An 18,373-nucleotide genomic window follows, 5' to 3' on the forward strand; every position below is an offset into this window, starting at 1 on the left:
TGTGAAATGGTGGAACCAATTCAATGCAGAACATGCCGGACCTCAAGGAGTTAATGAATTTTTTGGAAACAATCCAAAACTCTTGAAGCTCGCAGATCCAGCAACTTTTCAATTTCTAAATCAGAAAGCAAAAATTGCCGCCTTCCTATCAGGATGTGATTCTAAAGACAAAATGAAGAAAAACTTAAAAGAAGTTCTTCTCCTGCTAAATCAAGATGAGGCTGAATCCTCCACCAAACAAGAGTCTAATTCTAACAAAGATGACAACTTTTATCAAAATGAAGATGATTATTTTGGAATAGACATACAAGATTTATGACCTATTCTGTAGAAATAGTTCCAGTTACATACTGGAACTATTCAAATAGTGTTTAAAAAATTTTTTTATAAGGAGGCCTCAACTATATTATGAAGTACCATTTCATTTTACAACATAGAGAGAAGTTTTAGAGAGAGAAGCTCTGAGAGATATCCTCATTGTAAGCCTTTTCTCTTGAGATTTTAACAAAATTTTACTGTTTCTAATTATTTTTCTCTCTTCTCCCTTTTAGCCGGTTCTGTTCGGACTACCGTCGTCCGGCTTTCTTCTCTTCTCCCTCTACTAGATCTGTGCTAGTTCTACCGCCGTTCTAGTTTCTTATGTTTTAAATCCTATTTTACATTTCTGCACTTTACATAATTGCATATCATTTAGTAGTCCTGCTACTGCCTACTTTCCTTTCAGTCTATTTTATTTTCCCTTGATCCACTTCAGGTAATATATATATATATATATATATATATATATATATATATTTTAACCACATCTTTTTATGAAATGTTCATGTAACAGTGCTCCAAGGAGCAAAAAATAAATACTGTAATATAACGACAAAATAGAGCCCTCCTTACCTCAACTTTAGTTTACAGAAAGATATTGACGAAGATTATAGTTCAAATATAGAAGTTCTCTTGAGTATCAAGGGATATCCATAAGGAATGAAAAATATAAAGAATGATCAGAGAAAACAAAGTTTTATCCAGAGAAACTTACTTGGAATCGTTTAGATTCAACGTCTAAGCTCAGATTTAAAGAGTAACCAGAGTTTCTAAGGCTTTTCTCTAGAGAAAGGAAGAGAAAGTTCGAGACGAGAACGTGAGTTTGAAATGAAATAAAATTTTCATTCTGAAAATCTCTTAAATACCCCTCAATCCCGCGCGCGACATATGCAGATAGTGGTCTCGCCCAACATTTCCTGATATGCTCGCTTGAGCGAGCTCCATCTCGCCTGAGCAAGATGATGTTTTTCCTGCGAGTCCTAGCCTGAGCGGCCCATCTCGCCTGAGTGAGATCACTCTCACTAGAGCTTGGGCTGAATTTATCCTATCTTGCTTGAGCAAGATTATCCTAAAACATCATTCTCATGGGCACTCAGTCTCGCTTAAGCGATATTTTCCTCGCCTGAGCGAGACCTCCTGCACCAGAATCCTTCCAAAATAATTCATACTCTCTTCTAAATGTATTATAATACTAAATATCAAACAAAACATAATTTACTGAATAATGAAAAAGAGGGTGTTACAAAAATAAGCGAATTAAATCAACTAAAAACAAAGGAAGAAACTTAAATGTGCACAACATAAACGTACAACTCCTTAACTACAACGAACAACAGTAATCGTATGTATCCGAGAAGCTGGTGTCTAGTGCGATGCAGGGTTTCAGCATGGAGAAATTTTTAAGTGCAGTGTGTGAGTACAAAAAATCGTCCACGGTGATGTAAAGCATTGTAGTATTTATAAGCAAATAAACCATCCTCGATCTCCTATTTTCACAAGCACCGCTCAACAATCGTCTTCTATACGTGCTTGCCTTCAACTGCTACTGTCCATTATCTATGATTGCTTATGATCGTGCTGTCAGTTGAGGCTTTTTCCATAGTTGGTATCACCCACGATCTTTCTTCGTGTCTTGAACCTTCCACTGATGTTAACCGTTGATAACTACTTTGAGCCTTGTAACTTTTTTGATATCACTTTTTGAGCTCTATCATGTCTCTTGTGAACTTAGAATAATTTCTGCCTTAGTTTTTACATTTTGATGAATTCTAGAAAAAATTTGAGAGCTCTTTTAGTCTTATGGACTTAGAATAATTTCTTCCTCAATTTCTACTTTTTAACCAATTCTGGGAGAAATCTGAGAGTTTATTCAGTCATGTGGACTTAGAATAATTTCTCCCTTAGTCTCTACTTTTTGATCAATTCTAGGAGAAATTTGAGAGCTGATTCAGTCTCGTTGACTTAATTTCCTCACTAATTTCTATTTTTTAAGTAATTCTAAGGGAAGTATGGGATCTCGCTTAGTTTTGTGGACTTAAAATATTTTTCTTGTCAGTTCCTATTTTTTGACCAATTTTGGGGTTAGGACTTGAAAATCCTAAAAAAATAGATTTAAGTCTCAGAGCAGTCCTCAAAACACAATCCAACACTAAGACTCATTACTAGTCAATTCCATGTCATCTCTCTATCTTTGCTAGATCTTCAGAATTAAGGTCCTCGCTAATCCAAGGTAACAATTGCCTGAATCAACTGTGACCTCTGTACCAGTCACTCGCTCAAAGGTCCATCTAGACGGTCTTCTGAGATGGTCGTGATCGTTATATATAAAGAGATAGGTGAGGACTGCTAAAGTTCTAACAATATCACTATAGATATAGATATATAGGGTCTGATGTAATATACTCCTAGGATAATCAAAAGAGATACTATAAAAGAAATTCGCCTCTAACATAATAAAAGTCCTAGGTACATCTTCAACAATAATAACAAACTTAAAATAACATAATCTTTAATATTTATTAAATACATAATTAAGCCTATTATGTACTGACCTATCTATTAGTCTAACTCTTCCCTAAGGCCCCGTCATCCTGTTTTCCTGAAAATATTAGTAAGGATGAGCGTTTATTCTATCATTTACAAATCATTACATCACATAATCATAGTTTATAATATACATACAATATATTCATTTTCACACTTATTCATATTGCAAACATATTCACAACTCAACAATTTATTATACATTATCTATTCTCTCATTCCAATACATAGTGCACTATGATCACAGATATCGATGTCTCTTGCATTTCTTGAGGACTTACTCAATTAGGTAAATAGTCGCCGATTAGCCCATGCACAAAGATACAATGTATACAATAATGGACCCCTTAACAAAGGTATAGTTAAGAGTCTAGTCAAGAAATGAGCGTGAAGCTAAGTGGCATATTCGCTCTCAAAAAGAGCATGTACACATACGCAAATGTTACTCACCATCCTATATTTTTCCTAGATTTTTCATCGTCTATGGACTCTATGCCCCCAATGTATTTCTGTAACTATTCATACTACATCCAATCCATATCCAACACTTAAAATCATTCTTCGAGTTATTCTTTTTCTTTTTCTACTCATAAGACCGTGCTTAGTAAAGCACTTTCAGACTAAATCTATTCCACTTATACCACTTTTTAATATATTTACAATTACTAAATCCTTTAGATCAGTATCACACTTTATCATAACATTTCTTCCAGACATATTCTATCAAATCACATCATAATTACTTAGCAAGTTTAATAATATTTCATATTAAATACTCATCATATAATGCATATAAGCATGTAATAACTAATCAGTTCAAACAGTTAAACAAACATATTTCAACCATTATTCACACTATATATATATATATATATATATATATATATATTTCAACCACATCTTTTTATGAAATGTTCATGTAACAGTGCTCCAATGAGCACAAAATAAATACTGTAATATAACGACAAAATAGAGCCCTCTTTACCTCAACTTTAGTTTACGGAAAGATATTGACGAAGATTATAGTTCAAATATAGAAGTTCTCTTGAGTACCAAGAGATATCCGTAAGGAATAAAAAATATAAAGAATGATCAGAGAAAACAAAGTTTTATCTAGAGAAACTTACTTGGAATCGTTTAGATTCAACGTCTAAGCTCAGATTTAAAGAGTAACCAGAGTTTCTAAGGCTTTTCTCTGGAGAAAGGAAGAGAGAGTTCAGAGAAAATGAGAAGGGAACGTGAGTTTGAAATGAAATAAAATTTTTATTCTAGAAATCTCTTAAATACTTCTTAGTACCGCGCGTGATATATCCAGATAGTGGTCTCGCCCAACATTTCCTGATATGCTCTCTTGAGCGAGCTCTATCTTGTTTGAGCAAGATGATGTCTAGAGAACATGATGTTTTTCCTGTGAGTCCTAACCTGAGCGAGATCACTCTCACTAGAGCGAGATGACAATTGGGCTGAATTTATCCTATCTTACTTGAGCGAGATTATCCTAAAACATCATCTTCATGGGCACTCAGTCTCGCTTAAGTGATATTTTCCTCGCTTGAGCGAGACCTCCTGCACCAGAATCCTTCCATAATAATTCATACTCTCTTCTAAATGTATTCTCTTCTAAATGTATTATAATACTACTTAATATCAAACAAAACATAATTTACTGAATAATGAAAAAGAGGGTGTTACAAAAATAAGCGAATTAAATCAACTAAAAACAAAGGAAGAAACTTAAATGTGCACAACATAAACGTACAACTCCTTAACAACAATGAACAACAGTAATCGTGTGTATCCAAGAAGTTGGTGTCTAGTGCGATGCAGGGTTTCAGCGTGGAGAAATTTTTAAGTGCAGTGTGTGGGTGCAAAAAGTCGTCCACGGTGATATAAAGCATTGTAGTATTTATAAGCAAATAAACCATCCCTGATCTCCTATTTTCACAAGCACCGCTCAACAATCGTCTTTCATACGTGCTTGCCTTCAACTGCTGCTGTCCATTATCTACGATTGCTTATAATCGTGCTGTCAGTTGAGGCTTTTTCCATAATTGCTATCACCCACGATCTTTCTTCGTGTCTTGAACCTTCCACTGATGTTAACCGTTGATAACTACTTTGAACTTTGTAACTCTTTCGATATCACTTTTTGAGCTCTATCATGTCTCTTGTGAACTTAGAATAATTTCTCCTTCGATTTCTACATTTTAATCAATTCTAGAAAAAATTTGAGAGCTCTTTTAGTCTTGTGGACTTAGAATAATTTCTTCCTCAATTTCTACTTTTTGACCAATTCTGGGAGAAATCTGAGAGCTTATTCAGTCATGTGAACTTAGAATAATTTCTCCCTTAGTCTCTACTTTTCGATCAATTCTAGGAGAAATTTGAGAGCTTATTCAGTCTCGTTGACTTAATTTCCTCATTAATTTCTATTTTTCAAGTAATTCTAAGGGAAGTCTGGGATCTCGCTTAGTTTTGTGAACATAAAATACTTTTCTTGTCAGTTCCTATTTTTTGACCAATTTTAGGGTCAGGACTTGAAAATCCTAAAAAACTCCTTAAAACTTGAAAATCCTAAAAAACTCCTTAAAAGACTTTTAGTCTTGTGGACTTAAAATATTTTCTTGTATGTCCTATTTTTCGAACAGTGTTGGGTTGTAGGGACTTGAAAATCCTCAAAAAATTCTCGAAAGACCTTCAGTCTTGTGGGACTTAGAATATTTTTCTGTTAGTCCTATTTTTCGGGCAGTTTTAATTGTAAGGGACGTAAAAATCCTTAAAAACTTTTTGAAAGACCTTCAGTCTTGTAGACTTAGAATATTTTCCTGTCAATCTTATTTTATAAACAGTTTTTAGTGTCTTCATGTTCTGTCAAAACTACTCAAAATATGACCTTCTTGAAGAAGTTATGTGATTCTCCAAATCTCCTTGAAAGGTAGATCCTCCAATAGGATTTTATAACTTAGAAAATTTTTCTTACTTTAAACACTTAGTAATATAAAGAAAAAATGTGCAAAATATTATTTTATATATAATTAATTATTTATTTTTTTAAAAAAAATAAACCGTGGGTAGCTCGGTTGGCATAACACCAATACTGAATTTTATGAAGATATCACACATGATTATTAAGTACAAATATAAAAGTTCCATCTTAATTTTTGATCTTATAATTTCTTTTTTTGTTCTTTACACATAACAACATTATTCAACCAAAACAAATATAATTGGAATATTTTAAAAATACTTGGGGAGTTAAATTAAATAATTCAAAATTCTTTTAAACGAATTACATTTAGATCTCTTTTTTAATTATACATTTTCATCTTTTAATATTCAATAAAATTTTAGTTGATATCTTATTTAAAATTATTTTAATCATATTCGTAAGAATAATCTGAATATTAAAAAAAATATAGCGTTATGACGTTATATTAATTAAAAATTAATTTACTATATATTTAATTTTTATGTTATAGTTGATACTCTTTAAAATTTAAATGCTTTATTATATTATAATGATAGAGATTAAAATATAATAAAGATTTTGACAAAATATAAGAAAACGAGATAAAATTCTTGACATGAAGATTAAAATATTAGTTATAATTTTAAAGTTAAAATCCATTGATTTGGAATAGTACAGCAGTTGTCCGATTCAACCATAGTTCATGGGTGTATATATATATACAGCTATTGGCAATACAACTTCTCACCATAATCAATCTATTTGTATTCAGTGAATTTGATCGATCACTTAAATTGTGATGTCAATGATGAATTCAGTTTGTTTAGAAATGATGAAAGGCATATTGATGGTGTGTTTGGTGTTGCAGATTGTCTCTGCCAAACAGCCAATTAGATGCATTCAAAGAGAGAGGGAAGCTCTCCTTCAATTCAAGGCTACACTTGTGGTTGACTACAACATGCTCTCGTCATGGACCACTCCAGATTGTTGCCAATGGAAGGGAATTCGTTGCAGCAACCTCACTGCCCACGTTCTCACGCTCGACCTCGGAGAATATTTACTCCGCGGTGACATCCACAAGTCATTGATGGAGTTGCAACAATTACAGTACTTGAACCTCAGTTCGAATAATTTTCAAGATATTCATATCCCAGAGTTTTTCTCTTCTCTTCACAACTTGAGATCCCTTGATCTCTCGTATGCTGGTTTTGGTGGAAAAATTCCAAGTAAATTTGGGTCTCTCCCACATTTGAAATACTTAAATCTTGCTCACAATTCTTTGGAGGGTTCAATCCCTTGTCAACTTGGAAATCTCTCCATGTTGCAGCATCTTGATCTCAGTGGCAATTCTCTAGAAGGAAATATACCATCTCAGCTTGGGAACCTGTTCAACTTGCAAAAGCTTTATCTTGGAGAGTATGACAGTGCTCTCAAAATGGATGATGGGAATCACGGTGGAGGTCAGTGGCTGTCTAATCTCACTTCTTTGACCCAACTTTATTTGATCTCTATATCTAATCTCAACGGTTCTCATCATTGGCTGCAAATGATTGGCAAGCTTCCAAAACTAAAAGAACTAAGTTTATCTGATTGTAGCCTTTCCGATCATTTTATCCTTTCAATGAAGCCTTCTAAATTCAATGTTTCTAATTCTCTTTCTGTCTTAGATCTCTCTGAAAACACCTTCACATCGTCCATCATATTCCAATGGGTGTCAAACATGAGTTCAAATCTTATTGAGCTTGACCTTGCTAATAACCTCGTAGAGGCTCTCCCATCAAACCATTTTGCTACTAAGACTGTTAAGCTACCCAAGCTAAGAGAATTAAGGTTATCTGGCTGTCTCCTTTCCGATAATTTTCTCCATTCAATGACTCCTTCGAACTTCAATTTTTCCTCTTCCCTTTCCATCCTTGATCTCTCTGAAAACACCTTCACATCATCCATGATATTCCAGTGGGTGTCAAACATGAGTTCAAATCTTATTGAGCTTGACCTTGGTGGTAACCTCTTAGAGGGTTCCCAATCTCATTCTGGCATAAGGATGAAGTCGCTTGAGAGGCTTGACCTCTCAGGTAACGGACTCAAGGGTGGATTTCTGAAATCCATCATGAATATATGCACCTTGCGTTCTTTGAACATGCAAAGAAATAATTTAATTGAAGATCTTCCATCAATTCTTCATAATTTGTCTGGTGGTTGTCTTAGATATTCATTACAAGATTTGGATCTGAGCAATAATCAAATCATTGGCTCCTTAACTGACCTTTCAGGGTTCTCATCTTTGAAAACATTGGATCTTTCTAGAAATAATTTAAATGGAGAGATACCTTATGGTACCAAATTGCCCCCTCAGTTGGAGTCTTTGTCGATCCAATCGAACTCCTTGGAAGGTGGTATTCCAAAATCATTTGGGAACGCATGTGTTTTGAGCTCATTGGACCTTTCTTCTAACAATTTGAATACAGAGCTCCCAAAGATAATCCATCGTTTATCTGGGTGTGCTAGATACTCCCTGCAAATATTGAATCTCGGAGAAAACAAAATCAATGGCACGTTGCCTGACCTCTCAATGTTTTCAACCTTGAAAACATTGGACCTTTCTGAAAATAATTTAAATGGAATACCTGATGGTAGCAAATTGCCCCCTAAGTTGGAGTCTTTGTTGATCCAATCGAACTCCTTGGAAGGTGATATTCCAAGATCATTTGGGAACGCATGTGCTTTGAGCTCATTGGACCTGTCTTCTAACAATTTGAATATAGAGCTCCCAATGATAATCCATCTTTTATCTGGGTGTGCTAGATACTCCCTGCAAATATTGAATCTCGGAGAAAACAAAATCAATGGCACGTTGCCTGACCTCTCAATGTTTTCAACCTTGAAAACATTGGACCTTTCTGAAAATAATTTAAATGGAATACCTGATGGTAGCAAATTGCCCCCTAAGTTGGAGTCTTTGTCGATCCAATCGAACTCCTTGGAAGGTGATATTCCAAGATCATTTGGGAACGCATGTGCTTTGAGCTCATTGGACCTGTCTTCTAACAATTTGAATATAGAGCTCCCAATGATAATCCATCTTTTATCTGGGTGTGCTAGATACTCCCTGCAAATATTGAATCTCGGAGAAAACAAAATCAATGGCACGTTGCCTGACCTCTCAATGTTTTCAACCTTGAAAACATTGGACCTTTCTGAAAATAATTTAAATGGAGAGATACCTTATGGTACCAAATTGCCCCCTCAGTTGGAGTCTTTGTCGATCCGATCGAACTCCTTAGAAGGTGGAATTCCAGAATAATTTGGGAGCACATGTACTTTGAATTGGTTGGACCTTTCTCATAATAGTTTGAGCGAAGAAGTAAAAGGGATATTTAGTCACTTTTCTGGGTGTTCTGGATATTCACTGCGAGAAATATATCTCAATGGCAACAAAATCAATGGCACAATATCTGACTTCTCAGTGTTTTTAAAATTCAAAACAGTTTGGCTCTCAGGGAATCGATTAGGTGTGAAGATACCTAAAAGCAGCATATTATCATTAGATCAATTGGAGAAAGAGAGTGGAGTTCCAATTTCATTTCAAAATGCAGGTACTTTGCAATCACTGCACCTGTCCAATAATAGTTTGAGTGAAGAGCTTCCGACGATAATCCATCACTTGTCAAGATATGCTAGATACTCATTGCAAGAATTAGATCTAAGCATGAATCAAATCAACGGCACTCTGCCCAACCTCCGTCCACTGCTCCCATCTTTGAAAGCATTGGATCTTAGTGAAAACAGGCTTAATGGGACCATTCCTAAAGATGTTCAATTTCCAACAGAACTAGAGAGTTTAGTTTTGAATTCAAACTCTATGAAAGGTGTGATCACTGACTTCCACTTTGCTAATATGTTTGAGTTAGAATCATTGGACTTGTCTGAGAACTCATTGGGCTTGGCATTTACCCACAATTGGGTCCCACCATTTCAGTTGTCCGTCATCAGATTGAGATCTTGCAAGCTAGGTCCAGCGTTTCCCAAATGGTTGCAAACACAAAATAACTACGCCACTATTGACATTTCTGATGCTGGAATATCAGATACTGTTCCACGTTGGTTTTGGGCTAAAATAGCGTCGCAAGAGTGGATGGAAATGAATATTTCACACAACAATCTCAAAGGTGTAGTTTCAAATTTTCCACTAAAGAATCCTCAATATTCTCTAATTCTTGCATCGAATCAATTTGAAGGTCCAATACCACCATTTCTACTACATTCAACGATTCTCGATCTATTAAACAATACATTTTCAAATTCTCTTTCATTTTTATGTGCCAGCGGTGTAGCCGATACTTTATACAGTCTAGACCTTTCAAACAATCAATTATCTGGACAAATTCCAGATTGTTGGAGCCACTTCAAGTCACTAGTTTATCTAGATTTGAGTCATAATAAATTTTCAGGAAAGATTCCTACTTCAGTAGGATCACTTTTTCAACTTCAAGCACTGCTATTGAGAAACAATAACTTAACAGAGGAAATTCCTTTCTCGTTGAGAAGTTGCACAAAGTTAGTAATGATAAATATGGCAGAAAATGGATTATCAGGACCTATCCCTACTTGGATTGGAAGCACGTTGCAAGTGTTGCAAATTTTAATCTTAGCAAGGAATCAATTCTTTGGAAGTTTGCCATTACAAATTTGTTATCTAAAAAGCATTCAACTTTTGGATCTCTCACTCAATAATTTCTCTGGACAAATTCCTAAATGCTTCCAAAATTTCACTTCAATGGCTCGAAACACTTCCTCGAAGCATCATCAACATTATTTTGTCAACACGAGTTATGTGACGGGAAATACGTCTTATGATTTGAATGCAATCTTAATGTGGAAAGGTGCGGAAGAAATGTTCACGAATTATGGGCTTTTCCTTTTAAAAAGCATTGATCTCTCTAGCAACAACTTCTCAGGAGAAATTCCAGCAGAAATAGAGGATTTATTTGCATTGATTTCATTGAATTTATCAAGAAACAATTTGAGAGGAGAAATTCCTTCAAATATTGGAAAGCTTGCATCACTTGAATTTCTTGACTTATCAAGAAACCAAATTGTTGGTTCAATTCCTTGGAGTCTTACTCAAATTGATCGACTCACCATGTTAGATTTGTCGCATAACCATCTAAGAGGAGCAATTCCAACTGGTACACAATTACAAAGTTTCAATGCTTCCAGTTATGAAGATAATTTTGATCTTTGTGGGGCGCCACTTGAGAAATTGTGTGTTGAAGGGGAACCACCGCAAGAACCAATTCAAGAGAAAGATGATTCGCTCTTCACTCGTGGATTTTACATTAGCATGACATTTGGATTTGTGATAGGCTTTTGGGGGATCTTCGGCTCAATCTTGATTAAGCGTTCTTGGAGGCATGCTTATTTCAAGTTCTTGAACAATTTCATAGACTCTTTATGTCATGGTTGCAAATAAACTTATCAACTACAGGCGTTGATCCAGAGCATTGCTGGTAATAATGGCTAAAGGTTAGCAGGTAATATATATTTTTATTGTTATTCTAGAATATTAGTAAATTGTTTATAGAATACAGTTTTATAATAAAATGTTTAATAAATTATAGAGTGATATTACCTGTGATTATAACATTTCATATTTTTTTAACTTTTAACATAATTAATTTTTTAAATAATATAAAAAATAGTTTTGAATTAGGCATGAGATAATTTAGAAACCCTTAATTCATATGAATTAATCAATAAGAATTTTACAATATCATATTATATTTTCAAACACATCAATACTTATTATCATATTATTTTTTTATTAATTAAAATAAAGTTTACAAATAATGTTTGTATCAAACTATACTAAACCAAGCAAAGAAAAAAAAGATTTTAAATCACTCTTAAAACTTTGAAAACTCTTGAAAATTACTTTTTCAAAAAGTTTAAGTTTAGAGTCTAACTTCTTTTGTAAATTCAAGTTTTAAGACCAAGTTTATATACTTATTTTATCATAACAAATTAATAAAACATCAAAATAAATTTTACTGTAAATTTATCTCTAACAATATGTAAAATTCAAATCTACTTGTCAATAGTTTAATATCAAAGATATCATCCAATAATAATATAATTTTAAATTTTTTAAAAAAAATATTTAAAAGAATTATAAAAATAATATTAAAAGCAAAAAATTAAAATTTAGGAATACCAAAAAACCGAAGGTGTAAGAAATGTGACATCATCTACATAAAACTCATTATATGAAACAAATCAAATGTCACAAAAAAATAACGAAATTTTTTTAAAAGGTATTAATAAAGAAACTATAAAAAAAATAAAAAAATTGGCAGACTAATTTAAAATAAATTAAAAATAAAAGATCAAATAAAAACTATATAAACAGTGTTATTTGAAATTGAGTATTTGAATAGACTAAAGTTGTGAACATACCGAAAATAAAAAATTATACGTTTAGGAGTGTTGTGCTTATAATGAAATATAAAATACCACATATTTTAATAATAGTTTACTTAAATAGCTTTATATTCAAAATCTTGTTTTCATGAAGAAATTTTTTAGTTAAACATATTTGCTACAAGAAAGTTACTATTTCACTGTGTGCCTCATTTTCAATTTTTCAAGAATTAAAAGAAATTAAAAAAATTAGAAAGACAAATTTGTGAATCTCAATTGAAAATTACATGAAAATGGCTTTAATTTTCAAAATATGCATAAATCTCAATTTATATGTTAAAAAGTTATAAAATGAAATAATATGCATCAAACTCTAGCTAACTAAAACGTCTTCTCTGATCATAGCCAAATAGTTCACACTTCAACTGTGGCTTTAAAATTAAGTAAAATCTTCCAGTGTAAATGATAAGTAGTTTCAACACGTTTTAACAGAAGAAATGTTGCATCAAACTCAAGCTAACTGCAACCTCTTATCTGATTAGTACTTAGTTTTTGGTAGTCATGTAACCCAAATAAATAAACAGAAGAAAATTTCTTAATTATGAACCTATGAACAAAGTCATTTCATGCATTATTTAGGAGCCAAGGTTTTCTCCCACAAAGATGGTTTTGAGTAATGAAACTAGTTAACACAAACAAATTAATGCAGAAAAAGGATTCAAACTGAGAAACCAAGCTTTAATGTGATTGCAAATCATGCCTTCGATGGTGATTCGCTAGAGATGGGGGTAGAAGTATCAGTTCCAGATTGAGATGCAAGTGTCTCCAGCGTCTTGTGAAATTCTTCAGGGAGAGGAGGAGGTCGGTGGAGAGGAACATGCTTGGGAACTGGAGCATCATTCTCAATCACCTCACATTCGTAATCATCTGGAACACCCCATGGATCCCACTCTGCAATCCAACACATAGACGTGAACAAATTTTTTAATAGTTGCTGCAAAAGCTTTGCAAGGAATGCACTTAACAATTCCCTTTCATATACATTTGTATGAATTCAGAATGCAAGACAAATAAAGGATCGATTGGTTTGAAAAAACATTTTTACTTATATTTTCTGTTTTCACTTTTAATTGCAAAAGTATCACCTATGTTTTACTTTGTTTTTTATTTTCAAAAATTTACATAAAAAACACTATGTTGTTCAAAAATTTAAACAATTAATTCCAAAAAGATTACATGATACTTCCATGCTTGATTTAAAATAAAAATTATGAAACTTAAAAATGCAACTTAGTTTTTGTTATATAATGTGCTTATCATACAATAAAGATTTGGATATGCAAACAAAATTTAGATTAGCATCAAAGCATAAAGAAGAATCAAAGTTACAAACAGTTATCAAGAAATAACAAAAGTCTTGGGCAGCATGCTCCATATGTACCCTAACTGGGATAACATCCTCATTCAAGTATAAAGTATATATACACTTGTAAACAGCACCAAAGTTAAAAACCATAAGTTGTTCCAGATTCAAGTTGTTACTCCAAGACAAACACTATCATTTACAAAAACAAAAACAACCAAATGTTTGGACTTTCTAAATTTAAAACATAAGAATTTCTTCCAAAGGGCAAGATCTTAACTGAAATATATTCAGCGCCATCCAGATCAATATTGACTGACCTACATTATAGACTAAATAATATTATAGTTTATAACCATGACCAGGCAAAATAGATAATTAGATATTTTATATGCAAAAAACTTGCATAAATTAGTAAAAGGCAAACAGAGGATCTAGTGTTCCTAGAATATATCTCAATTACACGTAGTGGATTTTTTTTTCCCCCTTAATTCAAATTTACTCGAATGATATGTTGGAAAAGACCTTCAGAATCAATAGTCAATTATTCAGCTGTAATGAAACTTAATTTTTCCGGAAATAATTATGAGCCGAATGAATTTCCCTTTCTTTCATTCAGCTAGCACTGCATTACAGATTTATAATTGGGAAAAAAATCATGATCACCAGGTTTGAAAAAGTAAATGAATCTACAAATAACCATGATCAGGGTAATCCGATAGTAAATGAAACAAGCTAAAAATAAAGAAGATTTAATAATTAATCTTCAAATAAACCAGGATGTTGCACAAAACAGATCAATTGAAACAAGCAACCTACACAATTTCATTCATTAAACCAGGACTCACATTTAATAAACCAACTGCTGCCAACCACGAAACATCCCTAGGAACACAATCGCATCTAGAAAAAAGTAAAAAAGAATCCAAACAAAAGGAAAAACATCCCGCAATTTCACATTTGCTTCTCTTTCCATCACTCCTCAGTCACACCATTCTACAAACACAAAATATGAAACAACACAAGCAAATCCATCGATAATAGCAAACAAACCACACAAACAGCATAAACAAAAACACAATATTCATGTAATAACAATAAACATTTGAATTAAAAAAATAAAATTTAAAAATACCGATCATGTGAGAAATAAGTTTGAGCTCATCGCGAGCCTCTTCGATGAGTTCCTCGACTTGTCCACAACCGAGTCGTTTCTCGATGGCTTCCCAATCTTCCTCTTCCCGACACACTTTGAGCCTGTGCTTCGTGAAACTCTCCACCGCCTTACGATACCCTTCGTCTTCTGGAACCTTCTGGATCTCGTTCAGTGTCTTGCTGTAGAGCCCTATCAGCACCTCCCTCGCGTTCGGCACCACATCTAACCCAACGATCCCCGTCGTCGCCTTCACCTTCGCCATCAATGGCCGCGCCACCGCACGCAGAAACATCTTCGATCACTCTCACTCTTCTTTCCGATCGACGATGCTACCCCGGTCCTGATTGGAAATAGACACTATAGTAAACTCTTACGAGAACCCCTGTAGTTTTGGATGATATTTTTGGGCCACAGTTACAGTTGCTAATTAGGCCTTCAGTGCGTTGGCCCAGATAATCTTCAGGCCTTTACTTGTTACATGAGACAGTTGGACAAAGAAAAAAAAAAGAACCATGTGTTGTGAAATTCTGAACTTTTGGAACATTTAAATTGTTTTCAAAAGTAGATTGTCTCAATTAGTTTATTTTGTATTAGAAAAAAATAATTATTATTTATTTGAAAAAAGGGAGAAATTATTTTTCAAAAAAAGATTTTTTTTTTATCAAATAAGCTATAAATAAAACCCTACTTTCCTATGCAAAAGAAATGCATGTGCATTGGTCAAAAATAGTTCAAATAACATAAGGATTTATAAATTGGTTTTAGAATATCTTTTTCTATAATTTTCTCTTAACCTTATATGTATATAGTTCAAATAAATTGTACAAAAAATATCGGTAAAATAATAATCAAGAATTTTAATTCACAAAAATAAAATGAATATAAATAAAATACAACTAAGTTAGAATTAAGTAGTATTTGAATACTTATACACATATTCTGCAACTCTTTAAGAGTGAGATAATTTCATCACAATACTACTAAGGTTATTCCCTCTAGTATTTTATTTTTCAAACTCAAATTATTGATATTTTAAAAAATCTTTCAATCTTAAGCTTGATATTAAAAACTGTCAAATAATATCAAAAGAATTTTATCAATATCACCACAAGGTTAGTGTTTAAAGTTTTGAAAGAATTCCTCATAACATAATTCATTATTTTAATTGTTAGCAATATCACCATATTTGATTAAATATTTAACATATGTTTAACAGTTAATTCGATTATCCAATTTCACCAAAAAGAAAAGGCCCATTAATTAATAAATTTGTAACTCAATTGGTATATTTTTGGTGCTTGGTTAAGAGGATCAATAGATTCTCCAAAGGCATTTGACATATGCCCCATTTTCCTTGGTAAGTCATTATAATTAGTAATTGTTTCTTGAGAGTTGGACTAAAGGTGACCATAAGGAGGGTCTATTGTTATGTTAATGACACTGGTTCTTCTTATTGCATTTACATATGATACAAATCCTGTTATTTGATTCACCGTAGTCTTAGCTTCTATAGAATCCATTACTACTTTGGTTTGATTAGAAGTAAATGCAATAACCATCTAATATTAGACATTTTGTAATTCTTCTATTTGACGCAAAATTTTAAGATTTTTGAGCTTCAAATTCACAAGTTTGCCCACTAAGAAGGCAAATTAACTTCTTTGTGGGTGTAAATTTGTTAATGTTAAATCAAAGAAAGAAAATAAAGATGAATGAAAAAAAAAAAACGTATTAAAAGAATGTACAACCGTCAATCTTTAACTTTTTGCCCGTTATTTCATTAATCAAATTAAGAGAAATACAAATAAGTTTTTTGAAATATTGCATTGATGCTTCATCTTGATTTGATTACTCAATCACAATTAGATTCCTCATTCTCAATATTGTTAATTCCTTTTAACTTTTTCTTCCCTTTCATATGCCAATTTTGTACTTAATATAGTTACATGCATTAGAACTTAAATTCAAGAGTGAAAATTACAAATTAAAATTAATTAATTCAATAGTAATTGATCTACATGCTTAATGATACTTTAATTGTCACTTCACACATATGCAAGATGATATGCTTAGAGATATTTTAATTGAGTATTATTTTTTATTTAAAATTTAAATATGACAAATTATTTATTTTTTACCTAACACATATACACATTCAATTTTTAAAGATGAATAAATAAATTAATTTACTCTATAATTTTTATTATTCTTTAAAATATTTATAGAGTATATATTGTAACACCTTTCTTTTTATTTATTTATTTGTTGTTTGATGATTTTTTTTAATATTGGGTTGTATTCGATTGTGTTTTGTATGGAATGAGTAGTGTTTATTAGAGTTCTAATGCAAGGAGTCCTACTCAAGCGAGGCAGGTGTCACTTATGCGATATTGAGTGCTTAGAACCATATATTTTCAAGGCAATCTCGTTCAAGCAAAATGAATTTCGTTCAAGCGAGAATAGGATAAACTCAGCCTAACTGTCACCTCACCAAAACGAGAGTGATCTCGCTCAAGCGAGTAGAGATCTCATTCAGGTTAGGGCTCACAAGGAAAAATGTCCAACTCTCTAAACGTTGTCTGGCTCAAGCAAAAATATCAAAAAATACTTAGAAATTTCACTGTCTAGTATTCTTGCCCAGGCGAGAATCACGTCGCTTAAGTTAGAGCACACAAGGTTGAGGGGTATTTAAAAGATTTTCAGCATGAAAATTTTATTTTATTCCAAACCTTACGTTCTCTACTCATTTTCTTCAAACTCTCACTCTCTCCTCTCAGATAAAACCTCTCCAAACTCTGATCACTCCTCGAAGTGTTTAACTTGTTAAAAATTGAAAGCAGAACACCAGCGTATGCCAAGAAAGCTGCAACCATTAGAGATTCCTGAATGGAAATGGGATAGTATCTCAATGGATATTGTATCCATGCCAGTTTACCAAGGACAAAACATAATCATGATGTGGTGTGGGTGATTGTAGATCGTTTAACTAAGACTGCACATTTTATTATGATCAACATGTGGTACAAGTTAGAGGTACTAGCAGAGATGTACATCAATGAGATAGTCAGGTTGCACGAGGTAAATTTGAGCATTGTATTGGATAGAGACCCAAGGTTTACAGCAAAGTTTTAGAAAAGTATGCAAAGAGCTTTGGGGACTAAGTTAAAACTTAGCTCAACAAATTATAGACTAATGGGCAAACGGAACAAACCATTCAATCATTGGAGAACTTATTGAGAGCTTGTGTGATGGAGTAACAGGGAATTTGAAATGAATGTCTACCCTTGATAGAATTCACTTACAATAATAACTTCCACGCAAGTATCGGAATGGCACCATACGAGGCGTTTTATGAAAGAAAATGCAGCACACCTTTATGTTGGTATGAAGCTAGAGAACCAATTCTGTATGCACTTGATGTGGTTTAGAGACAAAACGACCAAGTCAAACCTTTTAAAGAAAAGATAAAGGTTGCATAAGATATGTAGAAGAGTTATTATGATCAACATAGGAAGCCTATGAAATTTCAAGTTGGTGACCACGTGATTTTGAGAGTCTCACCCGTTACTAGAGTCGGTAAAGCATTAAAATCAAGGAAATTATC

At 32.9% G+C, this 18,373-nt stretch overlaps 3 protein-coding genes across 3 annotated transcripts; 2 read left to right on the plus strand and 1 right to left on the minus strand.

Moving 5' to 3' along the window:
• Positions 1–6,579: 6,579 nt before the first annotated feature.
• On the plus strand, positions 6,580–10,231 carry LOC113867526 (LRR receptor-like serine/threonine-protein kinase GSO2). Its single transcript, XM_027502906.1, has 2 exons — positions 6,580–9,699; positions 9,810–10,231. The coding sequence occupies exon 1, from the start codon at positions 6,630–6,632 to the stop codon at positions 9,132–9,134; it is 2,505 nt and encodes an 834-aa protein (XP_027358707.1). The 5' UTR covers positions 6,580–6,629; the 3' UTR covers positions 9,135–9,699; positions 9,810–10,231.
• LOC113867527 (receptor-like protein EIX2) lies at positions 8,292–13,339 on the plus strand. The gene is made up of 2 exons (XM_027502908.1): positions 8,292–11,364; positions 12,960–13,339. The coding sequence occupies exon 1, from the start codon at positions 9,540–9,542 to the stop codon at positions 11,301–11,303; it is 1,764 nt and encodes a 587-aa protein (XP_027358709.1). The 5' UTR covers positions 8,292–9,539; the 3' UTR covers positions 11,304–11,364; positions 12,960–13,339.
• On the minus strand, positions 12,833–15,134 carry LOC113867528 (probable NADH dehydrogenase [ubiquinone] 1 alpha subcomplex subunit 5, mitochondrial). The gene is made up of 2 exons (XM_027502909.1): positions 14,749–15,134; positions 12,833–13,201 (listed from the first exon to the last, which is right to left on the minus strand). Exons 1-2 carry the CDS (start codon positions 15,059–15,061, stop codon positions 13,005–13,007), a joined length of 510 nt encoding a protein of 169 aa, XP_027358710.1. The 5' UTR covers positions 15,062–15,134; the 3' UTR covers positions 12,833–13,004.
• Positions 15,135–18,373: the final 3,239 nt, after the last annotated feature.

The sequence above is a fragment of the Abrus precatorius genome, unplaced genomic scaffold, assembly GCF_003935025.1.
Source record: "Abrus precatorius isolate BTA unplaced genomic scaffold, Abrus_2018 Scaffold5, whole genome shotgun sequence".
NCBI lineage: Eukaryota > Viridiplantae > Streptophyta > Magnoliopsida > Fabales > Fabaceae > Abrus > Abrus precatorius.